This window comes from Lytechinus pictus, chromosome 13, assembly GCF_037042905.1.
Source record: "Lytechinus pictus isolate F3 Inbred chromosome 13, Lp3.0, whole genome shotgun sequence".
Classification (NCBI taxonomy): Eukaryota; Metazoa; Echinodermata; class Echinoidea; order Temnopleuroida; family Toxopneustidae; genus Lytechinus; species Lytechinus pictus.
Window position 1 is genome coordinate 25,477,523 of NC_087257.1, and position 21,652 is coordinate 25,499,174.

General features: G+C 36.7%; 1 protein-coding gene across 1 annotated transcript in view; it reads left to right on the forward strand.

The window, feature by feature from the left end:
* LOC129275229 (pericentrin-like) overlaps nt 1-21,092 on the forward strand; it is a 62,298-nt gene extending 41,206 nt beyond the window's left edge. The window contains exons 26-45 of the mRNA XM_064108233.1: nt 369-581; nt 1,358-1,519; nt 1,977-2,172; nt 2,724-2,946; nt 4,484-4,504; nt 7,436-7,586; nt 8,268-8,489; nt 8,879-9,163; nt 9,665-9,874; nt 10,365-10,523; nt 10,896-11,059; nt 11,270-11,396; nt 11,654-11,836; nt 12,317-12,526; nt 13,247-13,488; nt 13,908-14,270; nt 14,934-15,100; nt 15,583-17,017; nt 17,068-18,609; nt 19,589-21,092. Of these exons, the coding sequence (XP_063964303.1) occupies nt 369-581; nt 1,358-1,519; nt 1,977-2,172; nt 2,724-2,946; nt 4,484-4,504; nt 7,436-7,586; nt 8,268-8,489; nt 8,879-9,163; nt 9,665-9,874; nt 10,365-10,523; nt 10,896-11,059; nt 11,270-11,396; nt 11,654-11,836; nt 12,317-12,526; nt 13,247-13,488; nt 13,908-14,270; nt 14,934-15,100; nt 15,583-15,632 (3,348 nt within the window). The 3' untranslated portion in view covers nt 15,633-17,017; nt 17,068-18,609; nt 19,589-21,092. The remainder of the gene's footprint in view (nt 1-368; nt 582-1,357; nt 1,520-1,976; nt 2,173-2,723; nt 2,947-4,483; nt 4,505-7,435; nt 7,587-8,267; nt 8,490-8,878; nt 9,164-9,664; nt 9,875-10,364; nt 10,524-10,895; nt 11,060-11,269; nt 11,397-11,653; nt 11,837-12,316; nt 12,527-13,246; nt 13,489-13,907; nt 14,271-14,933; nt 15,101-15,582; nt 17,018-17,067; nt 18,610-19,588) is intronic.
* Nucleotides 21,093-21,652: the final 560 nt, after the last annotated feature.

Here is a 21,652-nt window from a genome sequence, read left to right on the forward strand (position 1 = left end):
AGGGATGATAATAGTAGTAGTGATGGCAATGGTGATGATGATGGTGATAATGATGTAATGATGATGGTGATGTGATGGTGGTGATGATTATGAAGATAATGCAGCTGATGATGATGATGATGATGATGATGATGATGATGATGATGATGATGATGATGATGATGATGATGATGTATATCAGACTATGCTTTATGTGGGAAAATTTATCTCATGAAAGTGGTTTTAATACATCTCTGAAGCATGTAGAGACATTGATACATTCTTATAGAGGACTATTTGAAGGGGAATAATTATTTCTTGTAATTTAAAAAGAACCACATCAACATATTAAAGTTTAATATTAAAGTTTAATTTTTATCCTACTACAGGGTGTCTTAGCCAGACTTCACAGCGAGGGCCTTCAGGTCCTATCCCTCTCCGACCTTCGCTACCTACGCCAAGCTACCTCACCTCGCCCGTCTGTCCGCAGGGGCACGGACATCGCCTCGTTGCAGAATGCCTGGCAGAATGAGAAGCAAGCTCTTCTAGATGCCATCCAAGCATTGAAAGACTTAATCACACAAACCACTGCTGGTCTCAGGGTGAGTCTTTGGGCCTTGTCTCCCCAAGCATCTTACCCAGTGATTTTCACAGGAATATGTCATAAGCTACTGAAATTGTATTATCGGATTGGTTGAGAGCAAGTTTGTCAGTCAAAAACATGGATGAGATGCTTTATTTGATGCTCCCTGAGCACTGGGGAGTGTTTCATCAACATTTTCGTCTGACAAGTTGTCAGGTCTGACAAGTTTCCTTGAATATGATTGGCTGAGAGGCAGATAAAACAGTACTTGTCTGATAAAACGTCTGACAAGTCCCTTCATGAAACGCTCCCCTGTTTATTTGAAATGTGTTATCACTGAATAGTTACAAGCTGTTGTTCTAAGCTACTGAAATAATGCCATCTGATTAGCTCAAAAATTTGTCAGTGTGAATAACTGATAAGGTATGTCATGAAATGCTTCCCCCGAAAATATAGACACTAAGACATTCCCTTGTTCAAAATAGAACTGTCTTTCTTATTTTTGCATTTCAACCAATGGGCCATCATGGAATGCTTCTGTGGAAAAAATAGAGAGTAAGTTGTTCAAAATAGAATTATATTTCTGATATGAAATTTGCGTTTTAAAGAATGGGCTGTCCCTTTTTACAATTTGTGAATTCTATTTTCAAATTGGTTTGTAATTGTATCATGCTGATTGTTAATCTGCAAAAACTGGCAATACCAGCTTCGGCTGCATGCCGGGCCATAATTTATCAATAAACCAATTATGTTTTATTGAGTTTGATTTCATTTCACCCGATTGTATCCTATTAGAATGATGAACTTGACTGGAGGGGCGACCTTCTTAGGGCCATCCAAGGTGTCTTTGATCAAGAGAGGGAGTCCTTGCTGGCTGAGCTCAGGACGCATGTTGTAGCCAGCGGAGACCAAGATCTCTCTCAAGTTCAGCTCCTTGAAAGGAGGATAAGAGAACAGGTAAGTTACACTTGATCCGATCAAGCTCATCTTAGGAAAGCCAGTGAGCCCAACATCTAAAATGCATAGCTGTTCATAAAATTATGACTCGAATATGTTCTGAGGTGCTATGTCAGCTACTTAGGGTTATATCATTTAGCACATGAAAGGGTCATTAGTCGTGCGTTAAGCCATTCGTAACTAACGAACAGCTTTGTCAAACACCCATAAGATTAGAATTCATTAAAGGTATAATATTGTATAATGTTTACAATATAACATCCCTTTCTGAAAGTTAATGCTACTTTTCAAGCTCGACAACTTTTCCCTTCGCATTTCCCTATTATGTTGAGTGTTTTGGATGCTTTTACATAAAAGATACAGTTTTTCATTTAATCATAACTGAAAGTCTATGGCGAACTATGTGAAAAAGGTTACAATCAATCATAGATCTTATCTCTTTATGTTATCTTTATAGGAGAGCCATCACAAAGCAGCCATGGAGCAGATCTACGGGGCAGACCGTGCCTCACTTCTCTCTGAAGTTCATGACCTGCGGGTCAATCATAACGCATCTCGCATCGAACTCCAGGAGGTACGACAGAGATCTACCCAGCAGCTGAGTGCCTTGGAGGAACAGAGCTCCAACAGGGAGAAACAACTCAAAAGGCAATGTAAGTTGGTCTATTAAGATAATACCTTATACAGGACTGCCAAGTGTCCCTGATTGCCAGGGAGACTCCCTGAAAATATGACTGATTTTCATCATCTCCCTGATTCATGCATTGATTTCTTTAATTGGATTGTGTGACATTGATGAAGATTTCTTTCCTTTCTTGTAAATTCTCCCAGAAAGGTGCACATGAAAGTTGCCAGCCTTGACTTTAAAGCAGATCATAAGCTTTAGAATGATATATAACTTGTCTAAATGAATCAACATTAACAACAATCAACAGTATGTGAATCAATGTAGAAGAATTAATAGGCAATATATGTTGGTCTATTAATTTTGAAAAAGAAAAATCGTGAGCTTTCAAATGATACATAACTTGTTGAAACTGATCATCAGTAACCCACACAAGTATTTGATGTAATTAATCCCACAATTTGGTTTGTTATGTTACATTTATAAAGCATTGTCATCCCTTTGGCTGTGCTGTTTTTAAAAACACCACCATTCTAGAAAATCTCTTTTTGTTTTCATATCAATTTCCACCTCGCCCAGTGGAAACGATGGAGCACAAGTTCAGGCAGGAACGGATCCTTGCTGATGATCTCCGGACCTCACTCACCGTTGAGCGGCAGAAGATTTCCCAGCTTGGCGCCTCTCTCGGCAATGAGAAAAAGCTGGTCTCGGACCTGCGGGATGAAATCGCAGAGCTTCAGTCTCTCGTCGATAGGCTGCATGCTGCGAAGGACGACTTTGAGAGCCGCATGACGGATATTGGGTAAGCAGCCTCTCTTCTTGTTTACAATTTTCTCATGAAAATTAGTCATATATCAAGTTTAAATTCAAAATATGCTTTTAACGATTTGTGACAGAGTTGTGTAAATGTTTTTTTTTTCAGATGGAAAATATGCATTTTTAGAGTATATTTGCTTTTAATTGGTTTCAGAAGAAAAAAAATGTATATCTATCATAATGAGGAGAATGGAAGTTGAGCTTTCAACTAACGATGAAATCAAACCTCAGTTGATCAAATTATCAAGCTCCTGGAAAATTGGAAATCTTCTCTTTCATTATTCTTCGCACTTGTGATGTTAACACTTCCTTTGTCACTTATGTCGTATTGCAAAGTCCTGCAAGTGTGTATGTTTTGCACTAGCTTGCTTCCGAATCTCTCAACTCTGAACTCAATATGCAAAATATCTCTTGTCTATTTTGTCAGTGTTTATAATTTGTGAATCTAACATGGATATCGCATTTGATTGAGGCAGGAATATTTATTCTTCTCTCAAATTATTGTTATCTAATTCGTTTTCCTGCTTTGAATTAATTCTTCATCTTAAATGTTGCATTAACATATGTCTATGTGTCATTTTGTACTATATGTGCCAGCATTGTTCCTTTTCTCTGTACAAGTTCCTTTTGATATTTGATGCATTTCTACATTTACTGTTCACATGTTGGATGAAAAAAAAATCTTGTATTACTCCATACATTTACAATAAGTACAGAAAAAATACCTGTAAATGAAAGATACATTTAAGACTTTGGGTACATTTCAATGTGCATTTAATATTTTCCAACAGCAATTGATTTCAATACACTGGATTGCAAGAGCTTACAAAAAGAGAATCTACATTCTATTGAACATTACCATTCACTCAAGTCAGAAAATGATTAATAATTCTATTGATCATTGAATTAGAAATAATGAGGTTTCTTATGTTATACTCCATTAATATAACTTTTGAAATTTGTACTTGCCTAAACTTTTCACAAAAAATATGAAATTCACTACTCCTGACTGACATTTCTTTGAAATGTTTTTTTTCTTCACATCCTCATTTCTATATCAGTTTATTCTCTCTCCTAGTATTTTGTGAAAGAGAAATATGTATCTAGTTATCATTTTGTAATCACCATTCATTCTTATTGGTCTATCTTGTGCAATACACAAATTTCTCTGTTGGTCTCTTGAAAATTCACTCATTATTTCAATTCATGAATCTTCACAACATATAGGAAAGGAAGGGCTGGAGCAGAGGATAACAGTCTGATTCTTTTCTTTGCCTTTTTTCAGTTGAGATTCACAGTAATTTATTCACATGAAGACATTCAAATGATTCTTTTTTTTACTATAAGTAACTATGTGACATATTAAACAAAGTTTACATTATGAAATGCACAATGATAGCTACATTTATTGACAAGACTGAACAATGAGTGATTAATATGATCCTGTTTAATCTCTGACATTTAACTTTCTCTGTCTACGATTCTTTCATCTCTCGGGCATCCTTTGTTTCGTCTACACACAGGAGTGTGGCCGAAAAAGCTTTGTAAGTTACCTGGCAACATCTAATGAACCACACCCCCTAGTAACCAAGCTCCTCCCCTTTATAATGCCATGTACTAGTATATCACTCATCAGCCTGAATTAATCCTACTAACCAACAACAGAATTACTAATCCTACCCTACTTCCAGTAAGCCTGTTCTGGTGATTGCATGTCGAAAGTGGACATTGCATGCATTAACAACGTACAGTACTCATCTGTTATTCCTCTCCATAAAAAGATATTTTGGAAATAAATTATCGCATCTTGCCCTCATTTGGCCCTCAATGCAACATGGGCTATTGAATATAATTCCTGAAATCATTTCAGGTTTTATGTAAAGTCAGTTTAATGTTTGGAGTTGTGTACAGTGTCATTGTATAGAACCCTCAAGACTATGCACACAAGTCACGTATGAACAACTGGGTCCCCATCTTACCAACAATTGTGATAGATTCAATCTTACTCAGACGAATGGTGCATCGCAATAAAGCTATGTTCAATTACAAATCAAGCACCTTTAAATAAACACAAATTTGTTGTTGATTTGCGTTCAGTTGCTACTTGGCTTTCTTGCAACTCACCATTTCATTTGAATTCAGACTTATGCTTGATTTGCAATTGAATGCAATTCCCCATAAGATTGAACTTATGTATTTGAATTTATAGCAACTCTTTGTAAGATGGGGCCCGGAGATACTAGTACACAAATATCATTGCAAGAAGCCTCCTGGAAAATAAAATCTTTTACAGCATTGTATACCCACTTTTCTGATTAAGCACAAAACATTTTTAAGCTGAAATGTTAACACTGTATATATACATAACATTTGAAAGAGAAATATTAATCCAAGTTTAATACAGTGGGTCGTACTCATAGAGCTACAGATTACTTTAGTCGTAGGTTACCTGAGACCACACTTTTTGTGGGTTGCTTGTATATGAAATTCTTTATTCAACATCACTGAATGATCCATCTTGCCTGCTATTGTTTTAAATGTTCTTATGATTTTGTTCTATCTTAGTTTGACTATTTGTAAAGTATAATTTGTATTTCTGATATTTTTTTCATTTGGTCAATGTATGCTTTTATTATTTCATAGTATGTGACATGTTAAGAATGTGTATGTATTTTGTTATTGATTTGATTTGCAAAATCTTCACGATGGTGAAGGCCGGTATTCGCCAGTATGCAAAGGATTTGCAGAGGATGCTAATATAAGGAAAATTCAAACTTTATATAAAATCAAAAGTTCAGCTGACCTAAAATTATTTTTAGAATTATCTACATTTATACGCAAATAGGTTGCTCACAAAAAAATGTTTTGATTGCTTCTAAAATCAAGTGATGATTCTTCTTGTCTGACTATAGATTTCAAGAAAACTTTTAATATCTTTTTTTTTAAATAGTGTTAGACCGCACCTCCCCCCCCCCCATACATATCTTTTGTGAATTGTTTGAATGCTTTTGAAACTGGTCTTCACACATGTATTATTTATTTTGATAAGTTTCATAATATATTTTGCATGTCATGGTCATAGGCTCTTATTGCAGTATCTTTTCTTTATTCCATTCTTATGATTTTGTCATGTTTTGTTTGTATCTGAAATATATCTTTTACGGCATTCTATGTCCAGTGCATAGTGTTTTTTCAGCTTTCATATCACATATGTACATAATTTTTAAAAGTTTCATTGATAAAATAAAATTTTGAATGGGCAAATCTATCAAATAGTTAGCTTGCAATATCCAAGATTTACATATAAATTTTATTTAAATTAATTTATTTATAGTTGTTTTAACCTACTTTGATGCTTTTTGATAATTTTTTTCCTGAAAATAATTAATTTTTGAAAGGATATTTAACCCCCCCAAAAAAAAATCACCTTACATATTTTAGCAAAGCAATGAAAATTAACATGTTCGAGCATATTCCTTTGTATTAAATAAAAAAGAGGTCAAAAGTCTAAACTATTTGTTTGATGTCATATTGTCACATTTCAAGGAGCTATTTTGAATACATGATGTACTATTTTTTTTAGTTTTCTACTCTTTTAAAAGAAGCAGATGCATTTCTCATAAAATGCTGCTGCACTTTTCTTTCCTGTCACAGATAATATAATTCTCTGTAACTGCTAGAAAGAGTCTGAAAAAATGCAATTTATTTTATTATACTGCAATTAGGAGACATTTCAAATCACCAACTGGTCACAAACCAGTCTCCAATCTAGCGAAATTAATTCACCCACTATACAGTCACACCTGTGTAGCATTGAATTTATCTGTCTATAGTATTAGTAGCCACAACTGATTCACACAGAAGCACATACCTCTACAGCCATCTGTAGGCCTAATGCGAAAGTTAAATTTTATTTATTTTTATTTTAAAGTGATCACTATAGATAGGTTTCAATAGGGGATTTCAAGTTTGGTGTCAAACTTAAATTAATTAAAAAAATACTAAGACTAGTCTGGGGGCAAGTCTCATTTGATTTTGATAATGATAATGATATATGGTATTTGTATAGCGTACATATCCACCTTGTTAGGTGCTCAAGGCGCTTCTATATTACCCAGGCTGAGCGAGTCTACCATTTCTTTACCCATTTACTTCACCTGGTTGAGTGCAGCACATTGTGGATCAATTTCTTGCTGAAGGAAATTACGTCCTAGTGGGAATTCAAACCCATGACCCTCTGTTTCAAAGTCCGGAGACTAATCTACTGGGCCACAATGCTCAGGTATCAATAACATGATTTGGACCATTTTTATGAATTCAATAGGTGTTTAGAGTAAAATTGTGCTTCCAACACCAAACTTGAAATGGTCCAGTATATATGGTACACTTTGATTAACGTTTGAGTCTTCTTTCTTGGTTTAAGCCTTTGTCTTCTTCTTGCTTGAATAAAATCAACTGATTTCTTTTTCTTATAGAGCTGCCTTGGAGGGTGAGAAGGCAAGAACAGTAACGCTGCTTGAGAGTCTTGAGTCGGAGAAGAGAAACGTGTCCAAACTCTACGAAACCTTATCTAAGGAGAGTGACCGGTCAGCTCACACCAGGGACAGGGATCAGAAATTACTGAAGGTATGCATACTTCTTGCCATTTATACCAAGTTCTTGTCTTGTATTTGTTGGTAACAGAGCTGTAACAATTCTGTTTGCTGATGTGTCATTGTCATGTAAAACCTCATACATGTATCTCAAAAAAAAAAAATGATGACAGCTCAGCAAAACCAAGTTTTTGTTTTTTTGATGTTTTAAATAGAATTATGGCAATAGAGGCATGTCACTTTGTCTGAAAACAGTCTCCTAATTTATGCAGAGAACTTTCATTACCTGACCATAGTGATGTGAATTATACAGTTTTATCAAATTTCCCAGTTATCTAAAATAAATGACTGGTCACATGATTTTACTTCAGCCTGTCATGTGGTTAGGATCCATATCACTATTTTATAAATGGTATTGAAAAGTCAGTGATGATTTTATGAGTCTTGAAACATAAGTTGGCAAGTTGAAATAGAGTCCATTTACACAACTTACCCCTAATTTTCTTAATTCTCACTTTACTCAATTAACTGCTCAAGCCATGGTAATTCAAGAGCATTACAATCCTTCGTATGAATTAGAAAACAGACATATCATTTTGAGGAGGTCTGTAGAGAATGGACATCCTACTTTACGGAATTGCCATGTTCTTTACAGATAATAATTTGTTCTCTGAAGATATTAATTTCATCATTTTTTTTCTCTGTATGATGACAGGAAATGAGAAAAGAGTTAGAAGTAGAGCGTGTGAAAGCCAACGAAATAAGCAAATCCCTCGAAGCTGCCAGAGAACGTGCAGAGAGTCTGAGCAGGGAGCTGGAAGCGGAGAGAAACGAGAGCGCCAACACGGTCAGCTCGGAGCAGATGAAGATGTTTGACCTCAAGAGGGCGCTGGACGTGGAGAAGACAAGATGCCAGGAAGCTCACACTGCACTTCAGGTATGGTGGTGCTCACATCATTGTGGACAATACAAGTAAAATACATTGGTTGTTTATGAGATCAGGGATGTGAATATCTTTCAGCATGATATCAATCTGCATTTGCCAAGAAAGTCATTGAAAGAAGTGACCTTGGACAGGGATAGGAAGAATCCGGGAAAAAACTTTCTGATATGACTCAGCCCTAATCAATCTATGATCAGCAGAATCTGAAAAAAATATTAAGTTGTACTATCTATTATCAGCTTTACCTTATTGATTCACCATTTAAAGTGGTGGTTCTTTGATATATAAATGTTTGGAGTGATACAATGTACAAAGTGTTGGCAAATGTCTGACATTATATTGGTTTGGAACTACACTTTTTTTCTCCTTATTTACATTTGCAGAGGGAAAGAACACTAAATGCCCAACTCCACGAAACCCTAGAACAAGAAAGGCGGTCATTTGCTGATGACTCTCTCAGGGATAAATCCGCAGTCTCGGACCTTCAGAATCTACTGGAAGGGGAGCGGCGAAAAGCCAGTGAACTTCATTCCACCATTCAGCAGCTAGAGAGCCAGATAGGTCGACTAGAGGGGGCGCTGCACTCTCAGAGGTCACAGGGTTCGGACGTGGTGGAAAGGGAGAAGGCCGTGAATCGTAAACTGAAAGAGAGTCTTGAAAACCTTGATGTAAGTTTCTAGAACTTTATTAAACATGCTTTTTTAAATTTCTTTTAGTTGAATTTCTATTGTATTTATTATGAACACTGCTTAGTAAAGTTGACTCAATAGGGCAAATACATTGACATTGAAGAATTTGACTAACACGAGGTGTCAAACATAAAAAAAGTTAGAGGATTTAACCTAGGATTAGACCTGCAAAGTGTAAACAATAGAAAATAAACAAATTGAAATTGGCCCCTGCTTTTTCCACGTGGGGTCCCATGAAATTTGTAGCTATTCAGGCAAAGAGATTTCTTATTGATTTAACATGTCAATTCGCAATCATGTTTGGTGAAGTTTTCAGGGAAAAGCATAGACCCAACCTAAGGAAAACTTTGTTACATCTAAGTTTAGCCTGTGTGTTTATTGACAACATGTTGCTTAAAGCAAGGTATTGGAATATATCTCTTTCAGTAGAACTCTTACCAAAACCAGACTTTTTGTTTAATTACACAATTGTTCTCTCAGGCTCAATGCAGAGATTTGAATGCCAAGCTGTCCATGTCTCAGGAGACCGCATCGAAAGCCCAGGCGGACCGGGATCGGCTCCAGGCAACGCTGACCAGTCAGAAGGAGCTCCAGCTGGACCAGGAGACCAGCAGAGAGACAGAGAGGGAGGCGGAGAAACAAAGGCAGAAAGAGAGGGAGAAAGAAAGGGAGACTGAGAAGCAGAGAAAGGTAAGCAGAGTGTGCAAAATATTCCACTTCCATGAAACAACCCTTTTCGTATGACAGAAACCCATTTTCCTCCTTTCTTACTTCACTCATTAATTGTTCAAGCTATGTGATAATTCATTATCACTGAAACTGCATATGACCTTGAAAACATATCATTTTAAGACGTTCCAACATATAGGGGTTTGACAGACATATTTTATGGATTTACATCTTCCCATGTGTTATATGGGAATATTATGTTCAATATTCATGAGCAGTGTTGACCACAGAATTGTGAAAGGAAGCTGTAATAACTGTAATTAAAGTATGGCAATCATAGGTATTCTTCGAACCTCGCTTTGGGTCTTGCATATGAAGGCCACATGGAAAGTGAGGTAGTGACTTTACCACGTGAAGCAATGTGTGGAATAAACAGTGCAGGTCATAAATATGTTTTCACTGTCGTGGAGAACTGGGGACTTTATCACAATCTTATGTATTGATAATGCAGAGAGATCGGGAGCTGGAGAGACAGCTTGACAAGCAGAAGATGGACGCCCTGGAGGATAAGCTGATAGAGACTCAGCGAACTATCAAGAGAATGGAGAGAGAGAACATGAGAATCCAGGAAACGCAGGCCAATGATGATCTACATAGAGCTATAGAGAAGGTAGGGTAATTGGGCACTATATAATTTCAGGTGCGAGAAAAGATGAATATAAAACACAAATTGGTACACCCATTTTGGAGAAATTGACCACTTTTTCTGGTGTGGTTTAATAATGTTTGAAGGAGTGCCTGGATATCATACAAAATACACCTGTTGCAGGAAGAGTTGCATTAAAATCCAACTTGCAGAATCTTCTGTACTAAGATGTGTACATGTAGATTGAAGCTTTTCTTAAATAAATTGCAGTGGGCTAAACTAAAAATAAAATCATAATTGCCACATTGAATACATATCAAGAACGAACTAAAAGAGTAAAAAATAAAGAGTTGAGAGTAAATAACCAAGACTTGACAATGATTTCATTCTGTGCAGGAGCTACATAATGACTCAGGGAGCCCTTATCGAAGGAAAGAAGGTGGGGCCACCAAGACGGAACGGGCCAGTCTTGACCTGTACAAAGGTCAGCTGGAGTCGGTCAGACAGAGGTTACAACTCATGGCGGTCAAGCAACACGAAGAACTCTCCAAGATCGAAAGGTAAGAGGTTAGGGGGTCAAAGATTATTTATCCTTTACCTCGGTCACAAAAGATGTCTGGTTGACAAGTGTCTTGACCATGGATCACAATCGTTGTGGTTTGACTCTTCCAAAAATACTGAAAAGAAATAATGAAAAGAACAGTAATTGCCATTTCAATGATTTGAAACAGTACATTGTTATTGGAATATATAATTCACTCATTCCACAGAGCCACACTTTCAGCTGATAGAGTACCATCTTCCACAGTTCAGGAGCTAAGATCAGTTGATGGCGCTCTTGTTGAACTTATCACCGAATTACGTCAAATACATGCTGCCCTCGCTCTGCTCTCTGAAGTAAGTTTAATTTCAATTATTTCTCATTTTCAATTGATATTGTACAATTTGTATCAGAATCAATCATACAGTGAAATAAAAACCCTGTTTTGTAAGGTATCTATGTTGCAATTCATTGTGCGTCATCACCCAACTTAAAACCTTCAGACATCATTGGAGTTCATGTAAACATACTGTTAAAAAAAACCCATGTATTCAGCCTCCCCCTCCCTTTTTATATGACAACAAAAATCCTTATGTGATTTTCATTTGTCTAGTCCCAGCCACCACTTGTGACATCAACGGCATCCAGGATCAACGAGCGACTTCTGGAGCAGAACGCAGAGATGAGCAGCTACGTGTCACAGCTCAGCACAGAGAAATCAGAACTCAGGGGGGCGCTGTCTAAGCTCGAAGAGGAGATTTGGCAGTTCCGGCAGAGGGAGGCCCAGAGACTGCAGGTATGTTGCTCTCTCTCCTAGTCTTTTAAAGTTTCTTGATTACTGCCAGGATACTGTGCAACTCCTTATGGAGAGAGAGGCGTTGCCTAGTATTTGGTTTGGTTAGTCAAGTACTTGTGGATTGCTTCTTGCTTGAGATTTGTTTTTAATAGGTTGGGTAAATCGTTCCTCTCTAGATATATTCTAAACACTTACTAGATCACCAGGGAACTTTTGAAAACACAATAAGAAGCAGAGGATGGGAGAAACTTTTGGCCGAGTAAATCAAGTACATGTATAGTCAAACCTCTCTTAGCTGCCACTTGTCTATTATAGTGAAAACCTTTCTATAGTTGCCACCAAAATCTTCTCCCAGTTGAACCTGTTATAAAGACCACCTGTCTCCAGTGGCCACTTTTTATGTTTCCCTTGGATGACCTTTGTAGACATGTGTGGCTGTTCCTCATCAATATGTCTCCTTGTCACTATAACCTTATGCAGTCTCCAAGAGGAGGAGCATCCACTGACAAGAATACAGAAGCTCTCCTGGCGAAGGAGAGGGCTACATGGGCACAGGAGTGCCTGGCTACCCAGAGCTCGCTGCAAGAAGCTGAGAGGCAGATCATCCAGCTCAAGCTTGACCTTGAGAGGGGTAATCTGAGGAGGGAACATGTCAATGGGGAAACCTCGGAGCAGCAACAACAACAGAAGGTGAGGAAAACGTTTGAGTGATGTCTATGGATTTTGAGGATGGCATCTTGAAAATGAACCACACTAGAATTAGGCTTAAAAGCTTTTGTGGGTTTCCTGTTCAAGCTTACTGATCTGTTATTTTGCAATGTATAAATCCATTGATGCGTTTTGAATGCTTGACAAATAAAAACTGAAATCTTAACTATACAGGAATGGAGAAGGGTGGTGATAATATAATTGTGCATTAAGAATAAAACTGTTGGAACATCTGACCCTCATTTTTCTTGATTCTTACTTTATGAACAGAGCCCATTAGCATTAAAGTTGCTATTATGGTAACTTTGCCATCCAATGGTAACTACCATGGTAACGATGATCAACAGCCAATCAAAATCAAGGATTCCATGCTAGTTACCATTCAATGGCAAACTTGCCATAAAGGCATATAATATCAGGAAGGTCCTCAAATTTGGCAATGTGGACTTACACATCTAATCTTGAATGTTTAGTTCTGAATATGATAGTCTAGGGTTAACAAAGGTTTGCAATCAATTGCTAAATTCCAATGACCAATCAAGATCATTATTGCATGTGCACTTTGTTCAAAACACTGACTAGGAACCAACCAGAGTGGTTATTTCATATTTGGATTTCATCACAAACCTTGATGTTACAGGACCCTGGGGTGGTTGCCTCAAGTATATCAGACATTTTCATAATTTTTTTCATCATCTCCAGATCCAGCGTCTCTACGGGAAGTACCTGAGGGCGGAGAGTTTCCGCAAGGCGCTGGTCTACCAGAAGAAGTACCTTCTCCTGTTACTGGGTGGCTTCCAGGACTGTGAGCAGGCAACCCTCTCACTGATCGCCAAGATGGGGGCTTACCCTTCACCTGAAGACCTCAGAGACCAGCCTTCAAAGCATGGCAAGGGTTTCACTAGGTTCAGGAGTGCAGCTAGGGTCGTAATAGCAGTGTCAAGGTACAGAATTGAAGTTCTCTAATCCTATACAAATATAGTCTAACTATTACCGTTTTGCAATCCTAGATACTTTTTATGAAGAAAAATAGTTATGATTTCTTGGAAAATATGTGACATGCATGAGTGCAGATTAAATAAGGAAATATAAAGTCTGCAAATAGTATGATAGAGTCTTAGAGAGTGAGGGAAATGAGGGAGGGGGAAAAGAAGAAAGGATTGAGTGAAAGAAGGGACCTCCCCCTCCCCCTCTTACACAACACAACACACAGCTTAGATGTTTTTACATATTTCATGACAGCCTTATTCCGTGAAACAAAGAGTTTTTTGGGGTATTATTAGCTTATACACACATGCACAATTTAGTGAGAATCCAGTAAAAAATACCCCACTCATTTAGCCATCAATCTACCTTTTTTCAGACTGAAATTCCTCGTGAGAAAATGGAGACGTGCGACCCGGTCAGGGTCCCGAGAGCTCATGGGGTCGGCAACCGCCCCGTCCAGTGCTTCCCAACCCCACAGGACCAGTGCAGCACCTCTTTCAACTGCCTCGCCCACTACCAGCACCACCAACCCATCACAGTCGCACCCTACTGGGGCTCATCAGGGGCGCTATACCTCCCCTCTCAGGGCTTCCCCAAGGATAGGGGAGTATTTGGGGGATTCCCCACCAGTCAGGGACAGGGGAGCGTATGGTATGATTAACGGCATGGCCCATGGGGGCGCTGCAGGAGGGTATCAACCAGGGAGGACGAGAACCAGCACCTCGCCCCTCTCACACAGGTAATGTATTAGGTTTGTTTTTAACAGTGCTTAGATATATTATTACCCCTATCAAGGTATTCTTGGATTGCTCGCACACAATTTATGCACTTTTGGACATTCCCTTCTCATATTTGTCAACTATTTCTATCAAAGACCAAATCCACCCTGCCAACAAGTTAATTAAGATTAATAGAGAAAAATCAAACAAGTAAAGCTCTGAAATTTCAAGTGATGTAAAGCAAAGAGTTATAGCATTTTAAAGTTTCACTTATTGTCACAATACACTTACATGAAAAAAATATCAAAAACCCCCCAGGTAATATGCAAATGAGGGAATTGATGATGTCATGCACTCACTATTTTTTTTATATTGCATAGATATTGATAATATATATAGATAATATACGAATAATTCAATATAATCCACCTTTTGCTTAAAAATGGTGTTCTTCCCTTTGAAAATTGCTTGCTAATTAAAATACTAAATGTAAAAACCCTGAATCCGGCATGCAAGTTTTGAGCTCTACATATGCTCAATTTGATATATTCATGGAATCCTGCGAAATTTCGATTTTGAAAAGTTGGCATCTCTGGATAAGGATTGTCACATATATATTTCGTTACAAATTATGTGATCATCATCATATAGTCATGGAACTTATGTTTCTTTCATTTTACCAGACTTGGTAGCGGATCGCATCTAGGCACCTCTCCTGCTGGTGGCACTCACAGTACAGGTAGACTAGGAGTAGGAGCGACGTATGCCTCGGATCTCAATGAGTCAGACGGGTCTTTTTATATCAGAAAGATTGAGGCGTTGCAAGAGAGGTTAAGGAAAACAACAATAGGTAAGTATCAGTTGCACTGTGTACTTATACAATCCATCTGTCTTGTGCTACAGATCTTGGTTGTGAATATGTCATTATTATTTGATGGTAAAAAAATAATGTACTCAATATTCTTTAAACTAATCTGAGTGAGATGATCTGTAAATTTTGCATTTTATGTTATCTCTGTCTCAGCCTCAGTTTCAATTTCAATCTCAATTTTGTTATCAATCTCATTTTAAGTCTTGGTCTTGATCTAAATTTCATTTTTAATCTCGGTCTCACTCTCAATCTGCCTTGGTTCACAGTCTCAATTTTAATATCAGACTTTGCTCCACTCTCAGTCTCAGTTTTGTCTGCATTCTTCATCTGTCTCCTCAATCTCAATCTCAATTTCATTCTCAATATTGAACTTGGTAACATTCTCAATCTCAACGTCACTCTTGTTCTCAATATCTGTCTCGGTCTCAATCTCATTCTCATTATCTTCTTTCACTGTACAGGGCGAGAGGAGAGTTCTTCCACATCAAGATACAGTTACGTCAAGAGGTAACATTAAATCTTCTGCTTGGCTACTCCAGCTCACCTATCCATAGGAAAAACTCGCAGAAACTTTGTGAAATTCAAAACAGGACTTTGCCTCATCTTGTTGGAGGAGGAAGAAAATGAGATATAAAGGAAGGAAATGTGAGATTCCAATGAAAAGTGAATTCTTTTGGTGTTATAGGACATAATACTCATCCAATCATAACCAGAGAAAGTCACATGATCATTGACCAATCAGGCAATTATAGGTGGTGTCTGCAGTGATGTCACAGTTCATACCTATATAGGGTTTACAAATCTTAGATCATCTATTTACATTGTCGCTTGAAATCGGTCTTCACCACCTTATTCTTCTTCTTGAGTCAGTACAACATGCCTTCCCAGTCCAGTGGGTGATTCGCAAAGATTTGAGTGTTGTTAAAAGTTGCCCTTGAATTCCTAGTTGCGTCAGGTGTATAACACATCACCGCATTGGTCAGATCTTGCTCAATGGAGACGTGGCACTGTGTAGTCATCGGTAATGTTACACTTCAATCGCTGTGTTGTGTTGGCGCTAAAGCACCATTCCAAATCAAACCGACCTGTGAAAACTTATGTCACTCCAAGGCCTGTTTACATGAAATTACAATTGATTGTAATATGCCTTTGATAGTCATGCCACTCAAAAGGGAATCAATATCAAGGTTTGGCTTGCGAGTTACTTGCAAACAGAATTACAGGTAGAGGTCAATAAGTGACAATAAATGTATAAAAACATAAAGTATACAGCATGGATTTAAGAAAATCAAGTAAAATCAAGGACAATCATAATGAAACTGCTTTTAATCAACATATATCCTATATTAGAGAATAATGTACCCTTTGTGTTGTGTTTTATTATTTAGCTTTTATTTATTGTATATGTAGGCCAAGCTCCGCTGAGCATCAAGTTAGTCTGAATTAATAAAGTAAAATTGAATCAGCATAACTGAAAAATTTCATGAAAATCAGATGTAAAGTTTCATATATAAAAAAATATATATATATTTGTGGACAAGACAGGTGATATGCAAATGAGAGAGTCACTGGCGTCACACAGTTGTATTTTTCTTTTGAATTTTATTAAAGTAAATATATTTTAGCTTTTGCATATTTGATGGCAATGAAACAATTGATTGAATCATAATTACAATAATGGCGATTTTATATCTTCATGGAGCACCCAAGCCTTATTTTTAATTGTAAGAGGATAATTGATAATAATTCATATTCAGTAAAAAAAAGAAGAAATAATTAGGGTTTCTGCTGTCATCGGCCAGCTCATTTGTATATGACCCGTTCTGTGCATACATGTATTTATCTGTTATTTTAAATAAAGCAAAATCTTAGAATGTCACAACTTTCCCATTTTACATCTGATTTCCTTGTAAAGAAAATGATTGGTGTCACAACTTCTATTTTACATCTGATTTTCTTGTAAAGAAAGTGATTGGTGTCACAACTTTTCTGCTTTACATCCGATTTTCTTGGAAAGAAAATGGTTGGTGTCATGTCTGTGTGATTTGTCTATTTTCATTCAAATCAACTTGTTGTTGTGGTGGAGTAAGAAAGTAATCACGGTTTATTTATTATTATTTTATGTGGTCATCGCAGGGAGAAATTTATGAGAGTATGTATTGTGTGTATAACCGTAATGTTCATTCCCAGTGGGACGTGTTTTTTAAGTAGGTAGATAAAATGGTGGCATTCCCCAAAAGTATGAACCAACATCAGAGGCCTGTTTCATAAAACTTGTTATAACAGAGTCGGCATAGCCGTTAAAAGCTACTGACATCCTTATATCTGATTGGCTGATGGTAAATTTGTTACAGAATTTGTGCATTTGTTATTATAACAAGTCTTTATGTAACGGAACCCTGATTTTTGCGACCATTGCTCCTATTATATTTTCTTTCCTAATTGGGTTAGGGTTGTGATCGGGCTTTGGATCAGAATCTTGTGAGGATTAGGTTTATGATTAAGATTAATTTTAGTATTAGGTTTTATATATGTCATAATTTGTTGACTTCCAATAGGAATGGGAGCAATTGTTGCAAGAGCAAATATTGTGCATTGAAGAAACTTGAAACATTCCTTTATTTGTTTTTAACCCTGAATTGGGTTGTTGTTGCTGTATTGGGCATTTTCACAAGCACTGTACAAAATTCAGTTTCAACTTTATGTAATTCAGACTAAATCCAAACTGCAGTGATGTTCTGTTTGATTACTTGGACATAAAAGGTAGCAGGTATTGTCTTCTCATGATACAAGTATTGATTGGTTAAATATGAATTTTTACAGTTTACTTGAAAGGCAGTTTGTATTTTTTCCAGGATTCAAAATAAATATTGTACTTTTGGGTATTTTTGTAATTGTGAGTTTAACATTCAGATTAGAATCATGCATACCCCCATACAGTCAAGTATTCTGTACATATCTTTCTGTGTATTGGAGATAATGCTCTACCCCAAGATACATGCTGTGTGCATTGGGCATTCTTAGGCATGGCGTCCGGCAAACATGGTTTCCGGCAAGCACAGATTATCTTGTCATTTTGATATCGATGCTGTTTTAACCAGGGTACCATTCTTTGGCTTGAATTCGTTTAGAGACCAAGTCCATCCCACAAAATGAATGAAGTTTAAATCAGTAGACTATAGTAAAAATAATAATATCAACAGATTTATCAACATCAGATAAGAAATAATGAAGCAGTTACACATTATTTTGTAAAATAGCAGAAGCAGGAAGTGGTCTAATAGATTTCAAAATATTACTTTTCATTTTTACATTGCAAATGTTCTAACTTTCTGCTCCAAAACTGTCTTGAAGAAGGTCTAATTCTACTTAAACTGCATGGAATTCCCTATTTGATATGCATTTGAAAAGAATTCCTTATGCACATTATAGGGAGAAATTGGTTTTTATTGATTTCATACTTGAGATTTTTTATATATACCCTTTTTGTCTCACCTGCATAGCAGAGTGAGACTATAGGCGCCGCTTTTCCGACGGCGACGGCGACGGCGGCGGCGGCGGCGGCGGCGACGGCGGCGGCGACGGCGACGGCGGCGTCAACACCAAATCTTAACCTGAGGTTAAGTTTTTGAAATGACAGCATAACTTAGAAAGTATATGGACCTAGTTCATGAAACTTGGCCATAAGGTTAATCAAGTATTACTGAACATCCTGCCTGAGTTTCATGTCACATGACCAAGGTCAAAGGTCATTTAGGGTCAATGAACTTAGACCATGTTGGGGGAATCAACATCAAAATCTTAACCTAAGGTTAAGTTTTTGAAATGTCATCATAACTTAGAAAATATATGGACCTAGTTCATGAAACTTATACATAAGGTTAATCAAGTATCACTGAACATCCTGCTTGAGTTTCACATCACATGACCAAGGTCAAAGGTCATTTAGGGTCAATGAACTTTGGCCGAATTGGGGGTATCTGTTGAATTACCATCATAACTTTGAAAGTTTATGGATCTGATTCATGAAACTTGGACATAATAGTGATCAAGTATTACTGAACATCCTGTGCAAGTTTCAGGTCACATGATCAAGGTCAAAGGTCATTTAGGGTCAATGAACTTTGGCCAAATTGGGGTATTTGTTGAATTACAGCCATAAATTTGAAAGTGTGTTGGTCTAGTTCATAAAACTTGGACATAATAGTAATCAAGTATCACTGAACATCCTGTGCGAGTTTCAGGTCACATGATCAAGGTCAAAGGTCATGTAAGGTCAAAGAACTTTGGCCACATTGGGGGTATTTGTTGAATTGCCATCATATCTCTATAAGTGTATTGGTCTAGTTCATAAAACGTTGAAATAAGAGTAACCAAGTATCACTGAACGTCTTGTGCGAGTTATAGTAGTTTTCAAAATCAGCATTGCTGCTCTATTGAATCGCGTGATGCAGGTGAGACGGCCAGAGGCATTCCACTTGTTTTTTTTTACTCTTGATTTAATTCAATTCATTTTTAGTGGTCTTGGCTTTTAACTGTAAACACATGCATGAGCGCATGTTCCTGCACAATTTTGCTCACTTTTATTTTCAGTTTGAACAATTATGTTACATGCAATATCAGAGGGAATTTAAAAGAAACATTCTCTTATTCACTACTGCATCCTATTATACATGAAAAAAAAATGTGCATGAGGAATAGCTTTCCTTATATAGGCCTATATATCAATACTTCATCAATATTAGAGACTTTTGACTTGTGTGTAGCATTGTAAAATAGACTATTTATTTACATCAAATTATCAATATATTTTTAGAGGTGAAAAAGCAATTTGTTCTGTACTGTGTAAAATGCCTACATTTTAATTTTGGTTATTCTTACCACTTGTTTTCCATATTAATGAGCCATCGTGAATTTAGTGATGGTTACGTGGACTGCAGTGAGTCTTTGTGCTGAAGATTTACATCTCTATAAATTATCTTTATGAGCTCACTACCTATTTTTACCACAAATTATATTTTGTACTCGTCGTGAAAATCATCCGTTTTCATCCATGTACGTGTTCCTTGCGATTGTGGGTATCATGCGTGAAAACCAGAAATGCCTTTAACAATGGAGGCTGAGAAAAAGACTAGCTCCAAAAGGAAAGCTAGATTCATTGTTGTGTTCCAATACTGAAAGTTTTTGCAACTAACAACTGACAACATTCCATTTCCAAAAAGATTGTATATTTGCAACATTGATTGATGATACATACCATTTTTGCCTTAAGTATCTTTTTCTCCACATTATTGTGATCGTTTGTGGTTTTAGTTGTTGATATTTTTGTTGTATGCATTTGTTTTTGAAAACTGACCTCTAAGAGAATAATAATTTTGAATTCTAGTTTCCCTACATGGTAGAATGATCTATGAATTTAAAACAAAAGTTAGGAAATAGTTAAAAATAATGAATTTAAAAAATGGAGGCGTAGTAGAGTATCTATTGGAAAGACAGTATTGAAATTTAAAGTATTCTGGTTTAGCTCATGTGCCAAAAATTCTACTTAATACCTTTTAATTTTTGACTTTAGTATTGATTATTAATCACATATTTACTCCCAACTAAAAGAATGACCTATATCTTAATGATCTTAAAATTTAGTCAGATTGTCATAAGACTAGTGTAAATTGTTATTTATTATGCGATTGCGCATATTGATTTTTAAGTTAAATATTGTATTTTGTGTCGCTTTTTATTTTCAGTGCAATGATTTCGCACCTTCTTGGTAATTTGTAAATTAAGAATGTTATTATGAAGAATTGTAGTGATATGCTTCCGATACTATGATTGATGCCAGAATGAGATTTATTTTATTTCTTCTTGTAAGCTACCATACCTACGCATTACGAGATGCTGTGTGATTTTAAATAGTAATCTGTATAAAGTGACAATAAAATGAAATTATTGAAATGATGAAAACACAATTAAACTGATGTGTTCTTTTAGTTGTCTACATGTCCCCTGCGTTAAGTTGTGTGTATGGGGGGGGGGGGGGGAGGTGGTCGATGATGATTTGACACTTCTGTGCATCGGCCCTTTGGAATAAATACAAAAACAATATACTTTAATCTTTTTTTTTTTTTTTCCACTAGAACACATGCAATAAACATTTCATTACAAGTATTCACTCATCATTGTTCCTACATTTAGGAATGAAAAGTGGTCACCATGTGGGATGAATAACTATGATTCTTAACATAGGTAAACGGTCATGATGTGGAATAAATGATTAGGTAGATTCTTAACATTGCCATGAGGCATTTATGTAGATTTCCTTGTTCTGAATCTATGGATAGAGAATGCCTTGACTAATGCACTATACAATATTAAATAAAAAAAATTAATGGAGGGAGAAAGAGAAAGTGTGCGTGAGAAAGAGAGAGAATGGGGAAGGGTAAAGAAAGAAAGATTGATTCAAGTAAGTATAATTTGTCGAAACCAAAGGATGGGGGGGGGGGGGGAGTCTCATTACATTCAGCTCCCAAATTT